Source organism: Vigna angularis, chromosome 9 (assembly GCF_016808095.1).
Source record: "Vigna angularis cultivar LongXiaoDou No.4 chromosome 9, ASM1680809v1, whole genome shotgun sequence".
Taxonomy (NCBI): Eukaryota; Viridiplantae; Streptophyta; class Magnoliopsida; order Fabales; family Fabaceae; genus Vigna; species Vigna angularis.
Window position 1 is genome coordinate 12,307,928 of NC_068978.1, and position 20,715 is coordinate 12,328,642.

At 33.6% G+C, this 20,715-nt stretch overlaps 3 protein-coding genes across 3 annotated transcripts; 2 read left to right on the forward strand and 1 right to left on the reverse strand.

The window, feature by feature from the left end:
* The first annotated feature begins 3,199 nt into the window (after window positions 1-3,199).
* Window positions 3,200-3,625, forward strand: LOC108336802 (UDP-glycosyltransferase 72B1-like). Its single transcript, XM_017573252.1, has one exon. The coding sequence runs from the start codon at window positions 3,200-3,202 to the stop codon at window positions 3,623-3,625; it is 426 nt and encodes a 141-aa protein (XP_017428741.1).
* A 6,199-nt stretch (window positions 3,626-9,824) lies between these two features.
* On the forward strand, window positions 9,825-13,300 carry LOC108338202 (LOB domain-containing protein 19). The gene is made up of 2 exons (XM_017574951.2): window positions 9,825-10,242; window positions 12,965-13,300. Exons 1-2 carry the CDS (start codon window positions 9,940-9,942, stop codon window positions 13,298-13,300), a joined length of 639 nt encoding a protein of 212 aa, XP_017430440.1. The 5' UTR covers window positions 9,825-9,939.
* Window positions 12,822-20,174, reverse strand: LOC108338201 (uncharacterized). The gene is made up of 3 exons (XM_052868259.1): window positions 18,267-20,174; window positions 17,526-17,656; window positions 12,822-16,406 (listed from the first exon to the last, which is right to left on the reverse strand). The coding sequence occupies exons 1-2, from the start codon at window positions 20,027-20,029 to the stop codon at window positions 17,587-17,589; spliced, it is 1,833 nt and encodes a 610-aa protein (XP_052724219.1). The 5' UTR covers window positions 20,030-20,174; the 3' UTR covers window positions 12,822-16,406; window positions 17,526-17,586.
* Between the last annotated feature and the right edge of the window lie 541 nt (window positions 20,175-20,715).

The window sequence follows — 20,715 nt, forward strand, 5'->3', positions numbered from 1 at the left end:
ATTCTATAACAGCAACCCACCTCTGGTCCAAGAGCCACAATTCCAACAATAAGAACAAGACCCTTAGTAAGAGGATAATAATTCTATTGATTATGTAGATTATTAGGATTCTTTTTTACATACTTATTAGGTGTTCTCTATTATGTGTGGATACATTATTTACTAAGATATTACTTCAACCACTTATTTTCTACTATATTTGGCTGTGATATAGTATTATAAACAATTGATGTTTGGATGGGTAGGTATTGTATGTCTTTGTTTAGGTAGAAATATTAACAAGTCTGTGTGGATGTAAAGAATATAGCTAATAACACTTTTATTGCATGTTTGTTTGTGATAAATTTTAGTATATGTGTTTGAGTGTAGAAAAAGATAGCTCACTTATATGAAAACATACATACATGTATCGACAGAAATATTCATTCGTAATGTTTTATAAATTATCAACGAAAAAATACATCGGTAATGTTCCGTACAGAATGCTCATTAAAGCCTTTATTATTGATGAAAAATCATTCGCTAATTATCGAGGAAAACACATCCGTATATTTAGTAATAGAAATGGGGTTGTTGGTAATTACCAAGAAATTTAAAATTCTATCAGTAAATATTATCCATCGTATTATTACTTATATTTATTGATGAAATTTTATTATTTTTTGACAAATTATAACTATGGATGATTTATTTAGTGCTAATTCTCTTAATCAATCTACAAATTCAAGATAATGTAAAATAAAAAATTGAGTTGTGTATAGATTGTTCTGTGTTTCAAATTTATTTTATTCTCTAATATCATAATTTCATGTTGAGATTATAATTTTCTATTGAGAATACATTTTCCCCAAAATTTCAGAATACGTTTTGATCGAGATGTTAGTTTAATAATAAGTTGAAATTTAATGAAATTTTCATATAGTTCGTAAAAATATTAATCTATCTCAATTAGGTATTCAATTAAATTACTTGATTGAATTGATTAATTTTATCTTATATTTATATGATAATATTCAATTTACATGCAACTAAATTTATGGATTGATGTTTTATATTATCTTATTTTAGTAACAAAATATATTCATTTTACTTTTTAATTTGAAGCCTTGGAAGAACTCCACTTAATTTTGGTTCATATAATTTTTATTTTTTATTTTTTTGTTATTTTCTTATACTTCCATAATATTCTTTTCATTTTAAATTAGTTACTTTAAAAATTGTTAAAAAAAAGTGATAAATGTTATGTAATTCATAAAGAAAAATCCAAAATATTTGAAAGTATATATATAGAAAGAAAAACATGACTATATTTCAATAATGAAAGCATATTTGTGTATGTATTGGATAAAAAAATAGTGAAAACTCAAATAACTTAGAGAGACTCGTGCACATTACCATGTTCTTCTTCTCGTTTCCTTGGTGGGTCCTTTGTCTTGTGTTGTTGTAACTTGATGTCTTGTAATCACATCAACCATGTTTTTTTGTGCTTCCTAGTCACTTCACTTTCACACATTTATTTAGTTCTCAACTCACTCACGCACTTCACTTCACTTCTTCAATCACCTTTCTTCCATTCCTTATATTTCCTTAATATTCTCTAATTACTTTTTCCTACATTATTTAAATACTTTTATACTCTTATATTTTACTTCCAAGAGTTATTTAATAAATAAATGTTCAAAATAAAAGAGAAACACATGATCAATGAAAACATGTACCTACATGTGCAATAATTGGTCCAGTTTGAGCTTTATTTCTGCAACCGATTTAGTCAAAGTTATCGGAAGTGAAAATCTTTTTAGTCATTATTTAGGGTTTAATGAGTTTATGCCTTTTTCATCTTTTGGGATTTTGGATACAATTAAAGTTTTGGGAATAGGAGATATATGTAAGTTTTTCCACAAAGTTGAATGTGACAAGTTGTATTTGACAAGTTGTATTGATAAACTTGAAGTTTTATACTTTGTTTGAATATACTATATGACAAAATCTTAGTAAATAAGAAACGTTATATTACATTAATTGAATGCATGATATATGATTGGCCATCTTTTAATAATTTCAAATTATGCCTTCGATTAAAAATAGAAGTTAAACAAAGGATACATATTTTAATATCATAATAAGCTATTAATAAGTAACTATAGTATTTTAGTTTATCGTGCAAAATGAGATTAAGAAAGCGGGTCATACTCTCGATTTTTAGAAAACCGAATCATATATAAAGATGGTGACATTTTTGCAATTTTAACGAACTTATACATCTCAATTATAAGGGAACCGAAACATAAAAGAAAAATTACCTTGGTTAAAAACGAAATCGAGGCATAATGTTTTGCCACTTCCCACCTAAAATTGGCTATTCAATTGACAACTTTTAGAAATTGCTGTACTGCCTCGGTTCTCTGACCAACTGAGGCAGAAAAGTTATGTAATTTTCCAATATGTTAGTCTATGTCCGAAAGGGGTAATCAGATTTCATTTTAAAACCCTTGGCCTTCATAATTGGTTCTTCTTCTTCTTCTTGCGGATAACCCCACCATTATTGGTTCTTCTTCTTCATTATTTCTGGCTCGTGCAAGGGAAGTAGACTCGGGGAGAAGGAGACAACGGTGTGAAGTGGCGCGACCAGACGACGTTCATGGTGGTTCGCGGTGGCGCATGGGCCGTGAGACGCGATTTCGACTTTGGGTTCTCTTCTTCCCTTCTTTCTTTTCGGGTTTAGACGCGGTTTCGCGTAAGGAGGGGCGGCCGGCGCGACTTCGTCTCCGCGGCATGACGGTCCCTGTTCGTGGGGGTGTTAGTAGCGACATCTCGCGATTTAGGGTTTTGATTTGGGGCTTGGCGACACTGTGGGAGGCGCGACTCAGGCACGATCTCGCCTTCGTTGGCGGCGGTTGGCGACAGATCTCGCCTTTGTAAGGGATCGTCCTTAGCGCAGCAAAGGCACAACAATGGAGAGACAAGGGCGCGATGATGGCGTGACGAGGGCTTCTACGTTTGGCGGTGAGGGTTTCACGACGAGTGATTTTTGGTGATTTGGGTTCTCTGTAACCATTCTCTACACGCACTTCTACTTGCCCACGCTCCACAAGGATCTGCCCCAGCCCATCACAGTACCAGGGTGTGTGCCCTTTCATGGCAGGGATCGAAACACAGGATCGAAACACTTTGGTCAAGCACAAGATCAAAACACAATATGGTCAATTGCAAACTATTTCTGATATTTTTTTTACTAGAAACAAGTCTGAGCAGAGCATTCAAAGATGAGGAAAGGAGTTACCCTCCTTTGTATCTTGTTAGACCAATTGTTCAAACTAGGACAACTACAACTGGTTGTACAACAGGATTGGAGTGTTTGACATGGTTGGAGAAGCAACAAGATGGTTCGATTTTGTATGTTTGTTTTGGAATGAACGAGCTGGCACATGGTTTGGAATTGAGCAAGCACAAGCTCTTGTGGGTTATGAGAGCACCAAGCGATGAGGCCAACACAGGTTATCTCGGTGGAGAAAAAGATGCAGACCCATTAGAGTTATTGCCAAGTGAGTTCTTGGAGAGGACCAAAGAGCAAGCTATGTTGCACGTGTTTGTGCCCAAGGTCACCGGGATGAAAAAGTTTTGAATTTTGGAAGAATTTTCCTTTAACTAGTTTCTTATTACAATAAGCTGAACAAAGTGTGGCCAGAAAAAAAAAAAGTAAAAATCACTCTACTACCTTAGTTCAGGTCCCAACCAAAATAGTAGAGTCTGACATATTAACTCGGTTTAGCAGGAATCAAGGCGAAATCCTACCCCTTTTTGCATCGGTTCAAAACTAAGGCAAAAAGGAGTAGACTTTTTGCATCGGTTGAGGAACTGCTGCTTATAGGAGAAAATAACCGTTATTGTTTCCCTTGACTACACTAGTGTATACATCTCACAAGATAATAATTTACTTTCATATAATTAAAAGTTATAATAAATTAACATTTTTAATTACATAGATACGCGAAACACAACCATCTTCAAATATGTAAATTATATGTAAAAGATTCCATAAACAATTTTAAATTTATATTAACTATTAATGTTTTATATAAAAAGTATTGAAGTTCAATTAAATTTTATAAAATATAGTATATTGAAAACTAGGAAAAAATGAACTAATTTAAAAAGAATTATTATAAATAAGATATACATATACATATAATTATATATAAATCTCATCACACTATTAACATAAAACACGAAACAAATAATAATTGAATTACTTTAAACAAAAAGAGAACTTTTAAATCAGATTTTAATAAAACAAAGTAACTTTTTACACTTAATGCCTTGCAAAAAGATTTATTTCAAGCATAATACATGACTAAAAACCATTCCAAAAATCAACCTCATTATATTAAAGTGGTTTTTTTATAGCAAATGATACAAAAGCTCCTTCAATGGTGTGATTTGATCATTGTTGAAGAATATAATATCTCTTTTCTTTAGTGAGTTTCGACCATTAGAACTAGAATAACTTTTAAGGCATTCTCTTTCTCACACACACAAATTATGGTTATATCTTCCGTTATTTAGAAATTTTACACTTAAACACCTATCATTTGAGTGTTCTTGCTCTTTTAATGATTGAGAGTTATTGTAACACTTAAGAGCTCTTATAATGCTTTAGCGATGCATTTGTTATATCACACTAGTTTTAGAAACATTAAATACACAACTTCACCAACATTTGTTGAGTGTTGACATGTAGTTGTATGATTTAACATATTTCAAAATCCTATGCACTATTGTCAATCTTAAGCATTTGACCAACCATGTTATTGTTAAGCATTGCTGAAATTATACACACTATGTTTTTGAGCATTTATGTTGGCGTGTAATCCATAATAGATGGTATATATAATCATTATTCAAACCTTAGGCATCACTTGTAAGTCATTGTTTGAGCGATATCAATTTAGAGAATAAAATCTTTCTAAAACATAGTTTCAACACTTTTAACTATATAATTTTACTTTAAACAATGTATTTTAAATCTAATAACTTGTAAGTGTGGGTGTGTGAGTGGGTACGAGTGTGGGTATGTGTCGGTGGCATAAGCGTATGTGCGTGCGTGTGTGTATGTGAATTTTTTATTTATATATTTCTAGAAACCCAATTAAACTTTGAATAAATTCTAATCACCAAACATTTACATTGGTAATATATTCTCTTTACAAAATATCGAAGAAGAAAGAACATTAACATTTATAAATAATGAAATACTTAATGAATTAAGAATGTGATTAACTAAATTTGATTTTCACCTTACTATTTTTCTTATAGATATAATCTGACAATACAATGATATTCATATTTTTTTTTTGTTATTAATTACAAAGCTAAAATTTAAAATGATAAAATTATGATAAAAAATAAAACATAATATTTATAACCTATTTATAAAATTTCTATTTTATATTCATAAAAAAGTTTAATTTACAAAACTTCATATTTTATTGTGATTGAAATAATTTTTCTTAGTAGTTACTTGTATGTGGAATGTTCTTAAGAAAATTTCAAAATATTCAATTGATAAAGTGGAGATAATAAATTATGTATTTTATAATATAGAAGTAAAAATATTATATATGCTTATGGGAAAATTTTGAGATAAATTCTACTCTATTATATCAATAGAAATGAGTGTATTCATCATAAAAATTAATAGAATTAATTATGTTTTTGTTGTTAAACTATAATGTGATTTTAATTTTTCTTTTTATCTCAAACTTTGATCCCGTTAGGTTTAGTGTCAACTTAACACCTAAATAGGTAAAACTATTTCTTGAGGTCTCTTAAATAAAAAGGCCTCCAAATTTTTGTTAGTTGATAAGTGTGAAAAACAGATGTTTTAACACTTATAAAGGATCTCAATTTTGTAATTATTCATGTTATTACTCAGTGAAAAGTCGTAATAGGAAGTAGATTGTGTTGTAAATTATTGTTCAGGAAAAGTTGTACAAAAGGGAATCTGTCAGCCAATTCTCGCATAGCAGAAGCAAAATTCGCAGAGCTAGGAGAATAAATTCGCACAGCGCACCACCATTGGTTCGCTGAGCGAATGACATCAGAGAAGAATGAAAATTGCAAAATTCGCACAGCGCACCAGAGGCTGTGCGCTTAGTGAATTTGTGCAGTTGAGTGCTGAATTAATTTTAATTCGCACAGCGAATCTGCTTCTGTGCGCGGAGCGAATGGAGCAGTTATGAGAATTCAACTGTCTCTTAAAAGACGTGACAGAGCGACAGAAAGACTCTCTCCTCTTCGAACAGAAGCTCCGGACAAAAGAAAGAAACGAAAACATCTCAGGAACTTCCAGAGACTACTTCAAGGCATCAAGACACCACTGTTGCAAGGGATTGCTTCAAATGTGTACGTTTTAGATGACTAGGAGTAGTTAAATTTCTCTTTCGTTGGGATTGGATGTAATGAATTCACTATGATGCAATTTTCCTGTTCAATATATCGTTGTTCGTTCATATGCTCTATCTTGAATTTATTATCATTGTATGAAAATATGATGTTATTTGAATGTCTTTGATTACTGGAAAGTAACTTTGAACATGAACGTACATAGGGCACTTAAGTGATTTGGGATCTAGGGATAGACTCAATAACTTGATCATTCTTAACATCGGACTTAATGCAAATTATATATTAAAGTGACTAAGGGATTATCATTTTAATATATTAATTTAGAACTAGTTGCTAAGGGATTAGGACTAGTATGCCTTGATGTGAATGTTTGAGTGAAGTAATGAAATATTGAACAAAGTTTTATATTCATATGATTCATGACACTCAATTCCAACGAAGTTTCTTTTAAATATAATTCCTTGCACACCAACTGTTTGATAAAAATACCAAAAAAGAGTTTCTTGTGTTTTTTGTACACTTTGATGTCTAATTGAATTATAAAAGGAAGAATTGTCATGTGTTGCACAAGTCCCTTGGGAGAACGATACACTTTGAACTTACTCTATATTACTTGGAACGATTTGGTATACTGCCAAAAAGTTATCATTAGTGCTAATATATCTCTATCAAATTAATTGTAAAATTATGTTTGAGAATAAAATTAAAATATTATAAGTGATAGTTAATTTTTATTGATACTAAAAATGATATTTAATGAGCTAACAACAATAAATCATAATTTTCTTTAGGAAAAAGGAGTTGGTAGTTATCTTTATTCTGTTATTAATCAGTTAATCCTAACTTCCAATCATCTATCAATTCTACTCATTGACTATTGTTTTCATCTTGAACATTGCTTTAGTTCAATTTGACATATTAGTTAATTACCCATTATTTTATTCTCACTCTTATATGTTTTGCATGTGTCTATTTTCTTTATTTCAAGTGGTAGAAGGAGCTAGATGACAATATTCCTTAAGTGCCATAAGGTAGAAGGCTAAAAGTAAAGAATCATTTGCTTTAGTCTAAAGGTGTTTTTGAAAACTAAGGATAATGAAAATTTATTTAAGTTCAATAATGACTCAACAAAGATTAAATGGATTAATCTTATTATTTGTTGAAAAATTAATATTAAATGAAATAAATTGTGACAAGCTAAGAAAAAAAAAGAAAATAATTAAAAAAATAAAAAAAATGAAAATGACGACTAAGATTTTTAGAAAAAAGAAAAACCTAATCGAATACTATTTAAAAAATTATCTAATAAGTTTTCTGTCTATTAACAAAAAATATATACAAAATACAAGAAACAATTTAATTTATCATTAATTAATAAAATATGATTTTAATTAATCTTTAAACAATTAACACTGCATAATATTTTTAAAATAATAAACATAATAATATCTATCCATTACATTTAAAAAAAAAAACAGTGTTGTGTGAGAAAACAATAACAACCTAATCAAAGACTAAACTGAAACATGTATTATATTAAAAGCGTCACACATGAGTAAGTATTGGAAAAGGGTGAAAGACAGCACACTGGCGATGTGTAGAGGGAAAACAATCTCGTACTAGACAGAAAAACGAGGGCAGGAAGGAGGAGCAAGAGGAGCCCTGTACGAGGTGAAAGAAAGTGTAACTTTTTTAGAAGAAGCACAGGGCACCAATAGTAACTCACACATTTTCATGGTGTCACTTTCACAAGAGAAACAGCAAATTAAGTGAAATGGAACAAGAGGTGACAACTGAGAGAGAATAAGAGGGTCTACAAATGTAGCATTAAATACAGATACATAGAAAAAGAGATTCAATTGAATGAGATGAGACAGATAAGATAGGATGTTTGTCCCACGTGCTGCCGTAGGAAGCTGGTATGGCACGTGGCTTCTTTTAGTGGCGGTTGGAACCTGATACTGATGCTGTCTGTCACCTACTGAATTCAACTCTCTTCTTCTTCACTCTTCTCACCATTTTTGTGTTGTGTTTTGCACTGTGTTTGCTTCACGCAAGACCTCTTCTTCCCTTTCTTTCTCTACTACCATACTACTATGTTCCCTCCCTTCTTACCTTTCCTTGCTTTCCTTGCTTGCGTGGCTTTAAAGTTTCGATCTTTCAACCAAATTCAGACCCCCACAACACACATCATTCTCGTAATAACCTTAACAAAATGCTTCTCATCAACCTTACAGACCATTCCTGCTACCCACATTCATATAATATTTCAAAAACTAAGACTTTTATCATGTCAGGGAAGAAGAGAAAAAGTGTAAAAGAAATTACCTATTAAATGTTTGTGTGTATTTCATAAAAATCTACAAAAGTAAAAGATTATCTTTTTTGAATTAATTCTTTTTTCACAAAGCTTCCGTTTCTTTTATATTATCCTTTAATGAAATTGGAGTTTTATTATGTATTTTATAATGTAACTTTCTATTATGAGTGGAACTTAAACTTTAAATTTAAATTAAAAGAGATATTAGTAACATATATTTTCAAACACTTTTCTTTTATTTAAAGATTACAAGCATTCTTTATTAGAAAGTTAATTATGTTCGAGCTAAAGTAGTGCCATGAAATTCTTTTTCTGAATGTTTAGTGTATCATAGGAAACAACCACGCTTCTAGTTCATTTACACATATATATTCAAGTGTTCTAGCACTTCTTTATAATTAAATAAATTTGGCTAATGGCTTCAAAATTTCGTAATTTTGTTAAATTTTAACAAATAAAAAATATAGGTTAATTATGTTTGCACTTCATAGATTTTATGCAAAATTAGAATTTATTTCTGTTCACTAATTTTAATACATTTTGATCTATTAAAAGTGAAACGATATTTTTAGTTAATATTTAAGAAGAAACCTACCAAAGCAATATAAATAATTTAAATACAACTAAAATATTGTTTGGTATATTAAAAAAATATAACAGTTAGAAGGATTGTATTTATTACTTTTTAAAAATTAAACTACTTCATACACTAATTTCAATTTTTAACAAATAAACATATTTGAAAATTTTTAAAAATAAAATAGTATTATCGGAATGTTTTCTTCAAGACTCTTCAGGGAAGAGTAATATTATAAAATACTTAAGAAATTGCGTCTTCCATTGATATACACCTTTCTCCCATTTCATTAATTAAAAAGTAATGTGTGATAGTTCTCACAGAAATTTGATAGGATTACTGAAATCAAAGTCTTTGCTAGAAGCCAAATTGAAACTGAAGCACAAAGCTAGTCCATTTCAAGTGAGTGACCCACCACCAAAAGCATTCACTCATTATTCTCTCGACATCAAATCAAAATCAACTTAGCAAGTAACATACAAACCCCTCATCACCTCATCATCATCATATATATATATATATATATATATCTCTTTCTTGTGCCCCACAAAAATTTTTGGTTCAACCCTTTGCAAGGAAAAGATTAGGCCAATTTCTTGCTTCTTATTACCCTTTAGAGAGAGAGAGAGAAGGAATGGATTATGGAGGAAAGATTGGTGGAAGTGAAAGAGGTGGGCCTTGTGGTGCCTGCAAGTTTCTGAGGAGAAAGTGTGTGAAGAGTTGCATTTTTGCACCATACTTTGACTCAGACCAAGGAACTGCACATTTTGCTGCAGTTCACAAGGTGTTTGGTGCAAGCAATGCCTCTAAGTTACTCATGAGAATCCCTGCACACAAGCGTCTTGATGCTGTTGTTACTCTTTGCTATGAGGCTTTGGCTAGGGCTAGAGATCCTGTTTATGGTTGTGTTGGTCACCTCTTTGCTCTTCAACAACAGGTTCATATCATCTCACTCACTTCATTTCTCCCTTTCATTTCTCTCTTTCAGTATACTCATCTCTTTATTCCTTCCTTTCCTTCTTCTTGCTCATCACAATACTTTTTAAATGTAACAAAAGTAAGAGTCAAGTCCAGCAAGGGTTTAAACTTTTATGTGTCTTTCTTTCTGGTTTGGTTTTCTGCATTTCTGAGTAAAACCAGATAATGCATTTTTGTCAGCTACTTAACCTTAAAAAATAATCTCTTCTTTTTAAGAAATAGTAAAAGGAAATGGTAAAATTCAGATAACGGTGTCTCAAACAAGATTACACAACATTACACATGTGAAGAACTTAAAAACACCAGAAGATGGAAAGCTCAGAAAATGGTTGTATAAAATGAATGACTGCAAACTAATACTATATCTCATCACTCACTTGATCTTCTTACTTTTCCTTTTGTTTGTGAACCATGAATCAGTGATGCAACCGAATGTGTTGGAATAAGTACTTATGCTTGTTCTTGAATCCTTATTCATTGCACACTTTGTTTTAGATCAATCATTCACCACTACAATCGGCTTGATTATTGTAGTTTTTAACAGGGATTAATATTAATATTTTAACAGATAAACTGGCAGTGATCATGCTAACATGCGCCTGGGTGTGAACTGGTCCCATGCTTGTACTTTGCAGTGTAGTCTCTTGACAAGCATCACTGTTCTGTATTCCTCGTAGGTCAAGATCTTACCATTTAGGATATTATTATAGTTTGTACATTGTACTGTTTGCTTTGACACGTTTGTTAGCTTTTGGACTATTTTTCCATGGAAGCCATACACTACTTAATTAGGACGCCCCCTATGAGTGTAGGTAGGTTTTGTGATTTCAAGGTAGCCATAGATATATCCATAATCAGGTATACTATACCATTATCACTAGCTACTACTAATCAATACTTAAATACCATTTTATTACTATGGTAGAAATAATGAACAAAACCTACCCAAAAGGTCAACATTTAGCATAAAAACTTGGGCACCTGAAATCCATGTGCTGTTGAAAATTAGGTTCTCAATGAACAAAACTTTGTGAAATTCATGGTAATTATTAATATTAGTATAGTGTTTTTTTTTTTTTTACAAAGAGAGAGGGGTGGTGGTGGTAGCCGTCAACTGGGTGTAGCTGACTATGGAGGCTTGTTTTTGTTGCTTGCCGGAGCCACCAAGCAACAAAATTAGCAGCTCGAGAAATATTCTAATATTTTCTGTCTTGACTTTCAAACTTTGCTACATATACACACATTTGTATATTAGCAAATGGTGATTAATGTTCACAATGCATTAAAGTTATGTGATTAAAAATAATGAAAATGTTTCTTCACGTGAATATATTGCAGAAGTTCCTTAATATTATTATTTTGTGAGGAAATTTCAGTTTAATGCAGTATTGTTTAACTATGAATAGTGTCTGATTTTGTACTTGAAATTTGGTGGTGTTAATAAATTTTATAATGTAATGATCACTGAATTGCAGGACATTGTCTAGTGTATAAAAGTCTTAAAAATTCACACGCTTGTATTCATTGTATATTATATTCAGCACGCTAATCAACTCAGTTATACCATAAACTGAACTATTATAGTCCAAACAATGAGTTGTTTTATCTACAGTTTTCTACAGTATATTTTTAATCTCCAATTTGAGAAATTGTGTTTTGATTTGTATGAAACTTTGCAATTGAAACTAAGATGTAAAGTGGTAGATTTATTTATTAAAATACTTACCATAAGATGTAGCGCAGAAAGACTCTACCAGATTTGAAAAGTCTTATGTTATACTAAGGTTATTGTTTATTATTGATGATCTTAGTAGATAAAGTTGCATAGTCTTATGCGTGATATAATAGCAACAACCATTTTCCTTATATTGGAGAATGCATCAAGTATTATCTAAATTCTATGATGCAATAATTGACTTGTAGAATCTCTCTACATGTTCATCCATGATACCTGTGATTAACAACAGCAAAAAAATAGAAAGATAACATCTGCACGTAGTACACTATATATATATATATATATATATATATATATATATATATATATATATATATATATATATATATATATATATATATATATATATATATATATATATGTTTCTGTTCCAATTTTGTGGTCATTATTGGGCAGAAATACACCAATTGCTTCCTCAACTTTAATTAGGTAGAATTCCATTTTCTCTGTGATTAGTTACCAAATAACAATTAAGTAATCCCCCTTCTAGATTCTGCAGAGAGAAAGGAAAAGCAGTTCTGGATAAGATTGATCTTGTCTTTTGCTGCAATTAAACAGGCATTCAAAATAAAATACTGAAGCTTAAGTTTATCTTTTAACACTGAATGAGAATATTCTTCACATGCATGCATAATTTGGAGTATGATAAATTGTATTAAATTGCCGACACATGATTGAGGTAAGTGGTCATAATCTTTATCTCTTTCTCTCTGACATTCTACTATTGTCTGTTCTATGATATGGTTAAAGTACTTTTTGATCAGTTGATGATATCTTAATCAGACAAATTGTGCTATTACTATGGCTACAGAATTATTAAGTTATCATATTTAATCAAAACCTCCTTACATGATATATGAATAGTTGCAATTGAAATGCAACTGATGTGTACTGTAGTTGTTTAACAACAATGATTAACTAGATGTTGATTTAAATTGTGCAGGTTATGAACTTGCAGGCTGAGTTGACCTATGTTCAAGCCCGTTTGGCCACAATGCAGCGCATGCCAATGGCAGTAGCTCCTCTTCCACACCCTCAAAGTTCATCACCACAAACTCTTCCTTCCTCAGATCATTTGGCATCAAATGCTGAAATGCAGAGTGTCCCTATGATGCAGTATGATCCTCTTCAACCACATTCAGCATCATTAGAGTTAAGCAGCATCCTTTTCAACCAATCAGATCAACAGCTGGAGGATAGGGAACTCCAAACTTTGGCTCGAGAATTTGTCACCAAATACTTGCCCGGAGTAAGATTCCAGCAATCTAACTCTCCCTAAGCATAACTTTGCTTACCATTTTCTTGTCTTTTGCTTTAGCTAATCATGTCTAATGAAGTCATATCTACTTTCTCAGTTTGTTGATAACTGTACTTGAAGAATCATGTAACAACCAATGGCTATCTCTTTCTTTGGCTAAGAAAGTTTTCCCAGTTCTTCTGTTGGAAATTAGACAGTACTATGCACTGTGTACAAGTTCATAATACTTTTAACTGGTTAATCATAGATTCTGATACATCTAAATGTTAAAAAGTTCAAAGTTAAGCTATCAACAATGTCGAGCAGTGTTTTCGTGGCAGTATTTTTCGTTTAGAATTCCAAAAATAGAGACATCCTTAGAAACATCCATGTCTTGAACATGAGAACGTTCTTGAACATGAGAACGTTCTGTTATAGATAAATAGTCTCGTCGTTTGATTGGTATAAATTTGAGAATTTTGAAATCAAGTGTAACACTGAATAAATTATGTTTTTTAATAGAAAATTGTGATAAGATTGCGTCAAAAAGCACCATGTAAGTAATATATACTGATGAAGGGCTTCAAAAACACTCGTTAACATTCGTAAAGAAATGCAGTTATCATCCTAGGATGATAATCATTACCTTACGAAGAAAGTATGGACACCAAGTTCTACTACCTTTCCATCAACGACATGATTACAAATAGTAAAAATTAAAACTTTCACTGATAAGTAGCCACCCTATTGGAAATTTACCCAGAGTCTGTACTGATAAGCAGACACATCAACCACAGACCAAACAAATAACAATAAACAAAACAAGAATGAATAGTATATTCAAAGAACAACCCATGTGACAAGTGAACCTTCAATACTCCACTCCACCCATTCTGCTGAACTGTTCCATGAATGATACTGAAGCAACAGTACTTAAAAGTTTCATGCAACTTTCTGATCATGTCCGCTGTTTATTAAACTCAATGCATCACAAACTTGGAAAGAATTAGTACACAACAAGTAAAAGTGAAGAGAAAAAGAAATTCAGGTTGATGCAATCTCCAAACAACAACGACAAAACATCACCATGATTTAACAGTTGAAATTAAGTTTTTTCAGAATACGTCAATCACTATGAAAGAGATAACCTATGTCAAAATGACTAGGAGAATCCTTTCTATGTACCATGTGTATTATTTTTCAACAGAAGTGTATCATCTAAAATAGTGTATCAATGATATTATTTGCATTACGACCATTATTCGAACCATTATAACACATGTTAACAACATAAGAATAACCAATGTCACATTTGATAATCTGCACACGACTAATAAGCGAAAGACACTGATGGAAATAATAACTAAGTGATGTGGATCACTTATTAGGATTATCATTCTCATTATCTTTAAGTTTAGTTACTTTGTTTCTTTATATTTTCCTATCTGCATAAGACATGCACATCTGAATCCCTAATTTCAGATCTATTACTTTTTTTTATTAGGACAATTGTGACCTATGATTATATTAATTAGGATAATTACTACACATCATCCCACTAATCAAGGATTTCTTCATTTCTTTATTTTATCAATTGGGATAGTTGTTACGAATGATCCTATTAATTATGAATATCTTTGTAAGTAAGCCTTTGTAAAGGCAGATCTGAGGGAAATATTATTAATGAGAAATTACTTTTAGAAAAACTTCTTAAAAGGGTCTCTGTCAAAGATGAGGCTGCTTCTCACTTTACCAGTCACAAGAAGGCTCATAACACTAGGATCCACATCTTCACAGCTTCACAATTTTCAGTAATAAGCATACATATAAAAACAAAAGACAAGAAAACACTGAACGGTGACAGAGCAAAACAACAGAATAGCCAAGGGTCAGAGATGAACGATTTCACAATCCCAATAAAACAAAGCAAAGAGTTTTGGTCCCAGGTCTGATGTTGTTCCTACATTCATGTCAAAGTCACGGACCTTCATGACAAAGAAGGATGGATGAATGACTGTGACTGTTTTACTTCTCCTTTCTTTTCTAATAAGCATTTGCCAAATCAAAGCATGTCAGCATCTGCATGTTTCCCAGCTTTCAAAGAGTGGTGGAACTGAAGCTTTTTACATCTTTTGAGATGTTCAAAAATATTAGATGGCTTATAACACATGTATCAACTCATACACATTCTCTTGTATAATTCTCAATAAAATAAATGAAAACAATATATTCTTCCACAAAACAACAAAGCATTATCCCATTGGGTATATATTCTTCTATATACTAATCTAAAATTCCAAATCTTTTTTTTTTGTCATCGTAAAATAACTAACTTATGATAAGACTTCAAAACTATGAAGTCTATTGTTGCTAGACATCAGAAACGCAGCCATTATGGTCCAGCAGTTGTTAGTTGTAGAATATTCCAGAGCACAACAAAATAGTGTAAAAACTGATATCACATCAAAATTCTTTGATTATTGACTCAATGTGATGAAACCTTTGAGCATAATTATATTACAAATAATGAAGATTATGATTGAATTTCATAAATGTTAAAAACCATGTATAAAAGCAATACATACTTCCATATTTATCTGAGATTCCAAATCCTGTTCTCTGTCTATGTAAAAATTGTATTAATACCTTGAAGCTATGAAAAGTCTAGTGTTGCTTGACTATAAACAGCATATGGTGTTATGTTCTGCAGTTGAAAGTTAAAGAATATTCCCAAGTCCAACTAGGCATACACTCGCCAGATCAGATTAGAGTAAAATTCTTTGATTCTTGTCTAAACCTTATGAAATATTAGAACATAATTACTATTATAAAGGTTGAGAAAAATAAACAACGAATGACTATGACACAAACGAAGAACATGATCAAATTTCACACAAATTACAAGTATGCAAGAGAGTGTACCATCATAGAGATTCAAGACTTCACAATGGACCAAATCGAGCACAGTAATGAATGAAACACAATGAGAAACAAGAAATGGATTCTATGGTGCACTTTCAGCTGAAAACGGCAAGCCTGCTAACAATATATGGAAGCATACCTAATTTCGGGGTATACCATGATCTTCTTGGCCCTTACTCCTTGCAGTGTCTGGTTCATGTCTGGTATATTTCTCCAGATCAGTAGCCTTCAGAGAGCCAATGGGAACTTATGAGAGACAGATGTAATATTATATTTATGCATTTAAAAAGGTTACTAAACTGGAACAAAAAATAAAGGACATATTCATCTAACCTATATGTATGTTACAAAACATCCATAAGCAGCATACAGTTACAACTCACAGGAAATTTAATATGCACAAATACCAATTAATCCAGAACAATAATCTAAGATTTTGATCATAGGAATTGTAACCACAGTACAAAGAACCCTGATAGCCTGTTTCCCCCAGACTTACAATATATAGCCAGAACTGAAAATTTAATTTGACAAGGAAAGATCCTATTTTAAGAGTATATATAAAGAGAACAGTTCTGGTCAAATTCTCTAGGACCCTAACTGGAGCATTCAGACTTTGACCAGAACAAGAACTACTTAAAAAATTATATTAGTGGCAGCCCAAGAACTCATTAGTTGATATAAAACATGTTCATCCACATCTTCATAAAAATTCAATTGCATTGGACTTCCAACAAGATACGCAACACAATGGTAACATTTAAATGCAGAATAGGTTCAATACTGCAATCAAATTTTGGTACACATCTTTGAGATTCTTCACTGAACATATCTAACAATGTTGTTACATTTAAAAATAGATCTTCAGGCAGGATGGTGCAACATATAACAAAACCAAAAAAACCTCTGAAACATTTATTCAACAAGTAGACCAACTCCTACACATTAACAGTTGAAAATTGTGTCACGCGCCATTAAGCATAAATTATGGTTAATGTCTTGAATGCCTCTTGACAAAGAGAAGGCAAAGATCTGTCTGAAAAATATCAGTTGAATAAAAATTACAAGGGACGGATTCATATTTGTGCCAAAGTTCCATCTAAAGTGTAGAATGGTATCCCTTTCACCCAACTAGAGATGATATCTGCACCCACCCAAGGAGGTTGTGTACTTTCGATTTTATTCTGGTGATCAATGATACCTGCCTCTTATATTGTTTAATTTATTAGCCAATCATGTATTCAAGCTTCATATATCATGGCATTTGTCACAAAAACAACCCTGGTATAAGAATCCATAAACATCATAATTTTGAAGTTCTAGAGAGGGGGGAAACTGGGTGTACCTGAAAGCATTTGTTATGGCACCAAAAACCTTCATTCTTCAATTCAATACTAAGGAGATATTCACGGCATGTGCCAAGAAGAAATAAACAACGAGGCTGAGCTACAGATGCTGTATTGGGTTGTCTCACCCCTATGGCATAAAGTCAATGATCTTCAAATTGAACCAGAAGCTAAATGATCTCTTGCATACAAGAAATGAGAAAATATATAAAGCAAATGGCCAGAGAGTACAAAGCATACAAGTCAGAGAAAATTTGACGCACACACAATAGTTAAATATGAAAATAAATAACCAGTAGTTCCTCAAGTACATACAAATATCTTTCTAAGTTCTAAAGCAGATCACTTAAAACACTGATGTGCATTATAAGGACCAAGATTAAACAGGGAAAAGCCGAAGGCCATGAACAAGGTTAACTGATATAGTCATACTCATAACGAAGTTATGTGCAAGAAGCATACTGGTTACACTTTACAGATCCACAAGCAATAATAATAAATAATAAATACACCTAAAAGGCATGAAGTGAGCGGCTCCAATCTTCTGTATACATAAATGTACAATCCCTCTTCTTCTATTTGTTGGAAGGGGTAAATAGCCATTAGCCAGGACAACAGAATTTGATCTCTAAGTTAGAGTAGATTAACTTGAATGTTCATGACACTATAAAATCTCTCCATGACGGAATCCACTATCTCCACAATCAGCACCAGTATCCAAAGCACAAGGAGAATCATACCATTTAGAATTGTCCTGGTAGAAACTATCAACCTGAATACAGCCAAGACCTACTACATCCGAAACTATCCCCTCATCATGTCTGATCATTCTGATGGGCTTGGATAGTTTACTATCCTCCTCACAATCAAGAATGCTCTTCTCATCAAAGTCACTGCACTTCAACCACTTTTCAGGCTTACAACTGTCACTCATGAGATCCTTCTCACTCCTGCACTCGGTCCTCATCTGATCCCCCCATGAAACAACCTCCCCCAGTGTCCGGCCAAAACTGTCCTCATCATCCTCAATCAGCTCTGTGTCCTTGCCATCACCATAAATCCTCTCATGATGGTTACTCCAGTTAGCAAGATCATTATCCCCAACCAACACATCATCCACCTTATCTGTGATCAACTCGGCTGGCTTCAACCCCACCTCCCCTATGCTCCTAACCTTATTCAAAACCTCGTATAATTCCCTGGAAATCGACCCCAACAAATCCCTCGGCATCTTTGCAACCTTTCCCTCCAACATCCCCACCTCATTCCTCAACTCCTGAACCTGTTGCAGCACTGAAAACTGCAAATCCCCACCATCCTCCTTCCCCAACAACCCAAACCCCCCCTCCCCATCCATCTCCTCACTCACCCCATACACATTCTCCTGATCCATCAAATACCCACCACCCTTATGCCCAACAACCCTATGCATAATCCTGGCATTCCCATCCAAAGGCCCAGGCTCATGCCCAGAATGCACAGCATAAAGCTTAAAAACCGCCACCCCTTCTTCCTGATACACAAAACTCTTATCCTTCTCATTGTAATTCGCAATAGGCACAATAGCCCTAATCCTAAACCCACATCCACACCTCTTGGAAGCGTAAGGCTCCCTCTTCAAAACCTTAGATTTCTTAGCAGCAGGTTCACCAGCCCGATGGCAAGCATAGTCCTTTACCTCAGCCATGAAAGGCTTATACCTAATATACTTCTGTCTGATGCAAAGAACGACCTTATGCTTAGCCGCAAGCTGCTGGAGCCTTGAGGGCACTTCCCTAGCCGGAACATCGAAGCTCTCAGTATACTCAAAGCGGCGGCGCTTACCGCGAGAGGCTGAGGGTTCAGCAGAGCCCTCCGCCGCACAGCAGGCGGGGCAGGCGGCGACACAGACGCGGATGAAGCTCTCCGGGATGCCGTAGAACTTGGCCCCGACGGTCCAGTGCTGCTTGATGCGTTCGAGGGTGTCCTTGAGGTTGAGGTGGTTGAGGTCGGTGTCGGCGTGGTGGGACATGACGATTTGCTGCCATTGCTCCACGTGGGGGACGAACTGGTGAGGGTTGGTTTTGAAGCAGAGGAAGTGGGAGTTGGTGGAGGGGTCGTGGTGGGTGGTGAGTTTGTCTTGGATGCGTTTCCAGGCAGTGAGGTAGGCAGTGTCCTCGTTCCGGTCCTTCCAGACGGTGCGCCAGGAGGCCAGGACGTTGCGCGGGGTGGCGCCGCGGATGTCGGAGGGGGAGGGAAGGCGACGGAGGAGGAGAGAGCGGAGCATGAGGGCGTGGGAGGATGGGGTGAAGGTGTAGAACTGAGAGGAGATGTGAGGGTCGGGGGAGATGAAGAGGGGTTTGGAGGGAGGAGAGGGGGAGGAGTGGGAGGATGAGGGCGAGGAGGGGAAGAGGAGGGAGAAGGACGAGGAGGAAGGGTCCGTCAGAGGCGGCGGCGGAGGAGACAGATCCGAAGGGTGTGGGAGGAATAGGTCGTCTTCTTCCTCTCGCTTGTTGGAATTCATGGAACAAAACTCTGAATCCAAATAACCAAGAAGAAGAAAATGGGGAAAGTGAACAGTGACTTTATCTCTCTCTCTCTCTCTCTGTGCTTCTGTTGCTGAGGTTTTGTGTTGTGTTGTGTTGAGTTGTGTTTGATGTGTCTGACATGTGTGTCTGTTTGGTTTGGGTTTGGGTTTGGATTTGGGTTTGATGAAGGCTCGTTTTTTGTTTTTTTCTTCTTGGTGTTTTCTCCTTTTATCCTTTACCTCACTCTGCTTAGGAATAAAAGTAATAATAATAATAAATAATAATAATAATATTTGGATGCTAAAACAACATCCTAACAAGAAAGATTTGTGTTAATTTATAATGGTAATTTTTAGACTGTGATAAATGTTTGTATGATGGACATTTTATGTAGTTTGTTACTTGTAATTTAACTTGACAATGTAATTATAAATTTGATCTAGTAAAAACGGGAATGGAAAATCTTAAATTGAGGAGATTAAATTCAAACTAAAAATTAAGATAAGAATAAAAATGTATTTTAACTTGGGTAACATTTTTTCTTCAAGTTTTATCTAAGGAATTCATCTCATTTGTATGAACCTAATACTTTTTCTCAGGATGACTCTAGTATATAACAACATACAACTTTTATGAGTAAGGATGAGATGGAAAAAGTTGTTAAGTGCATGAAATTGTATAA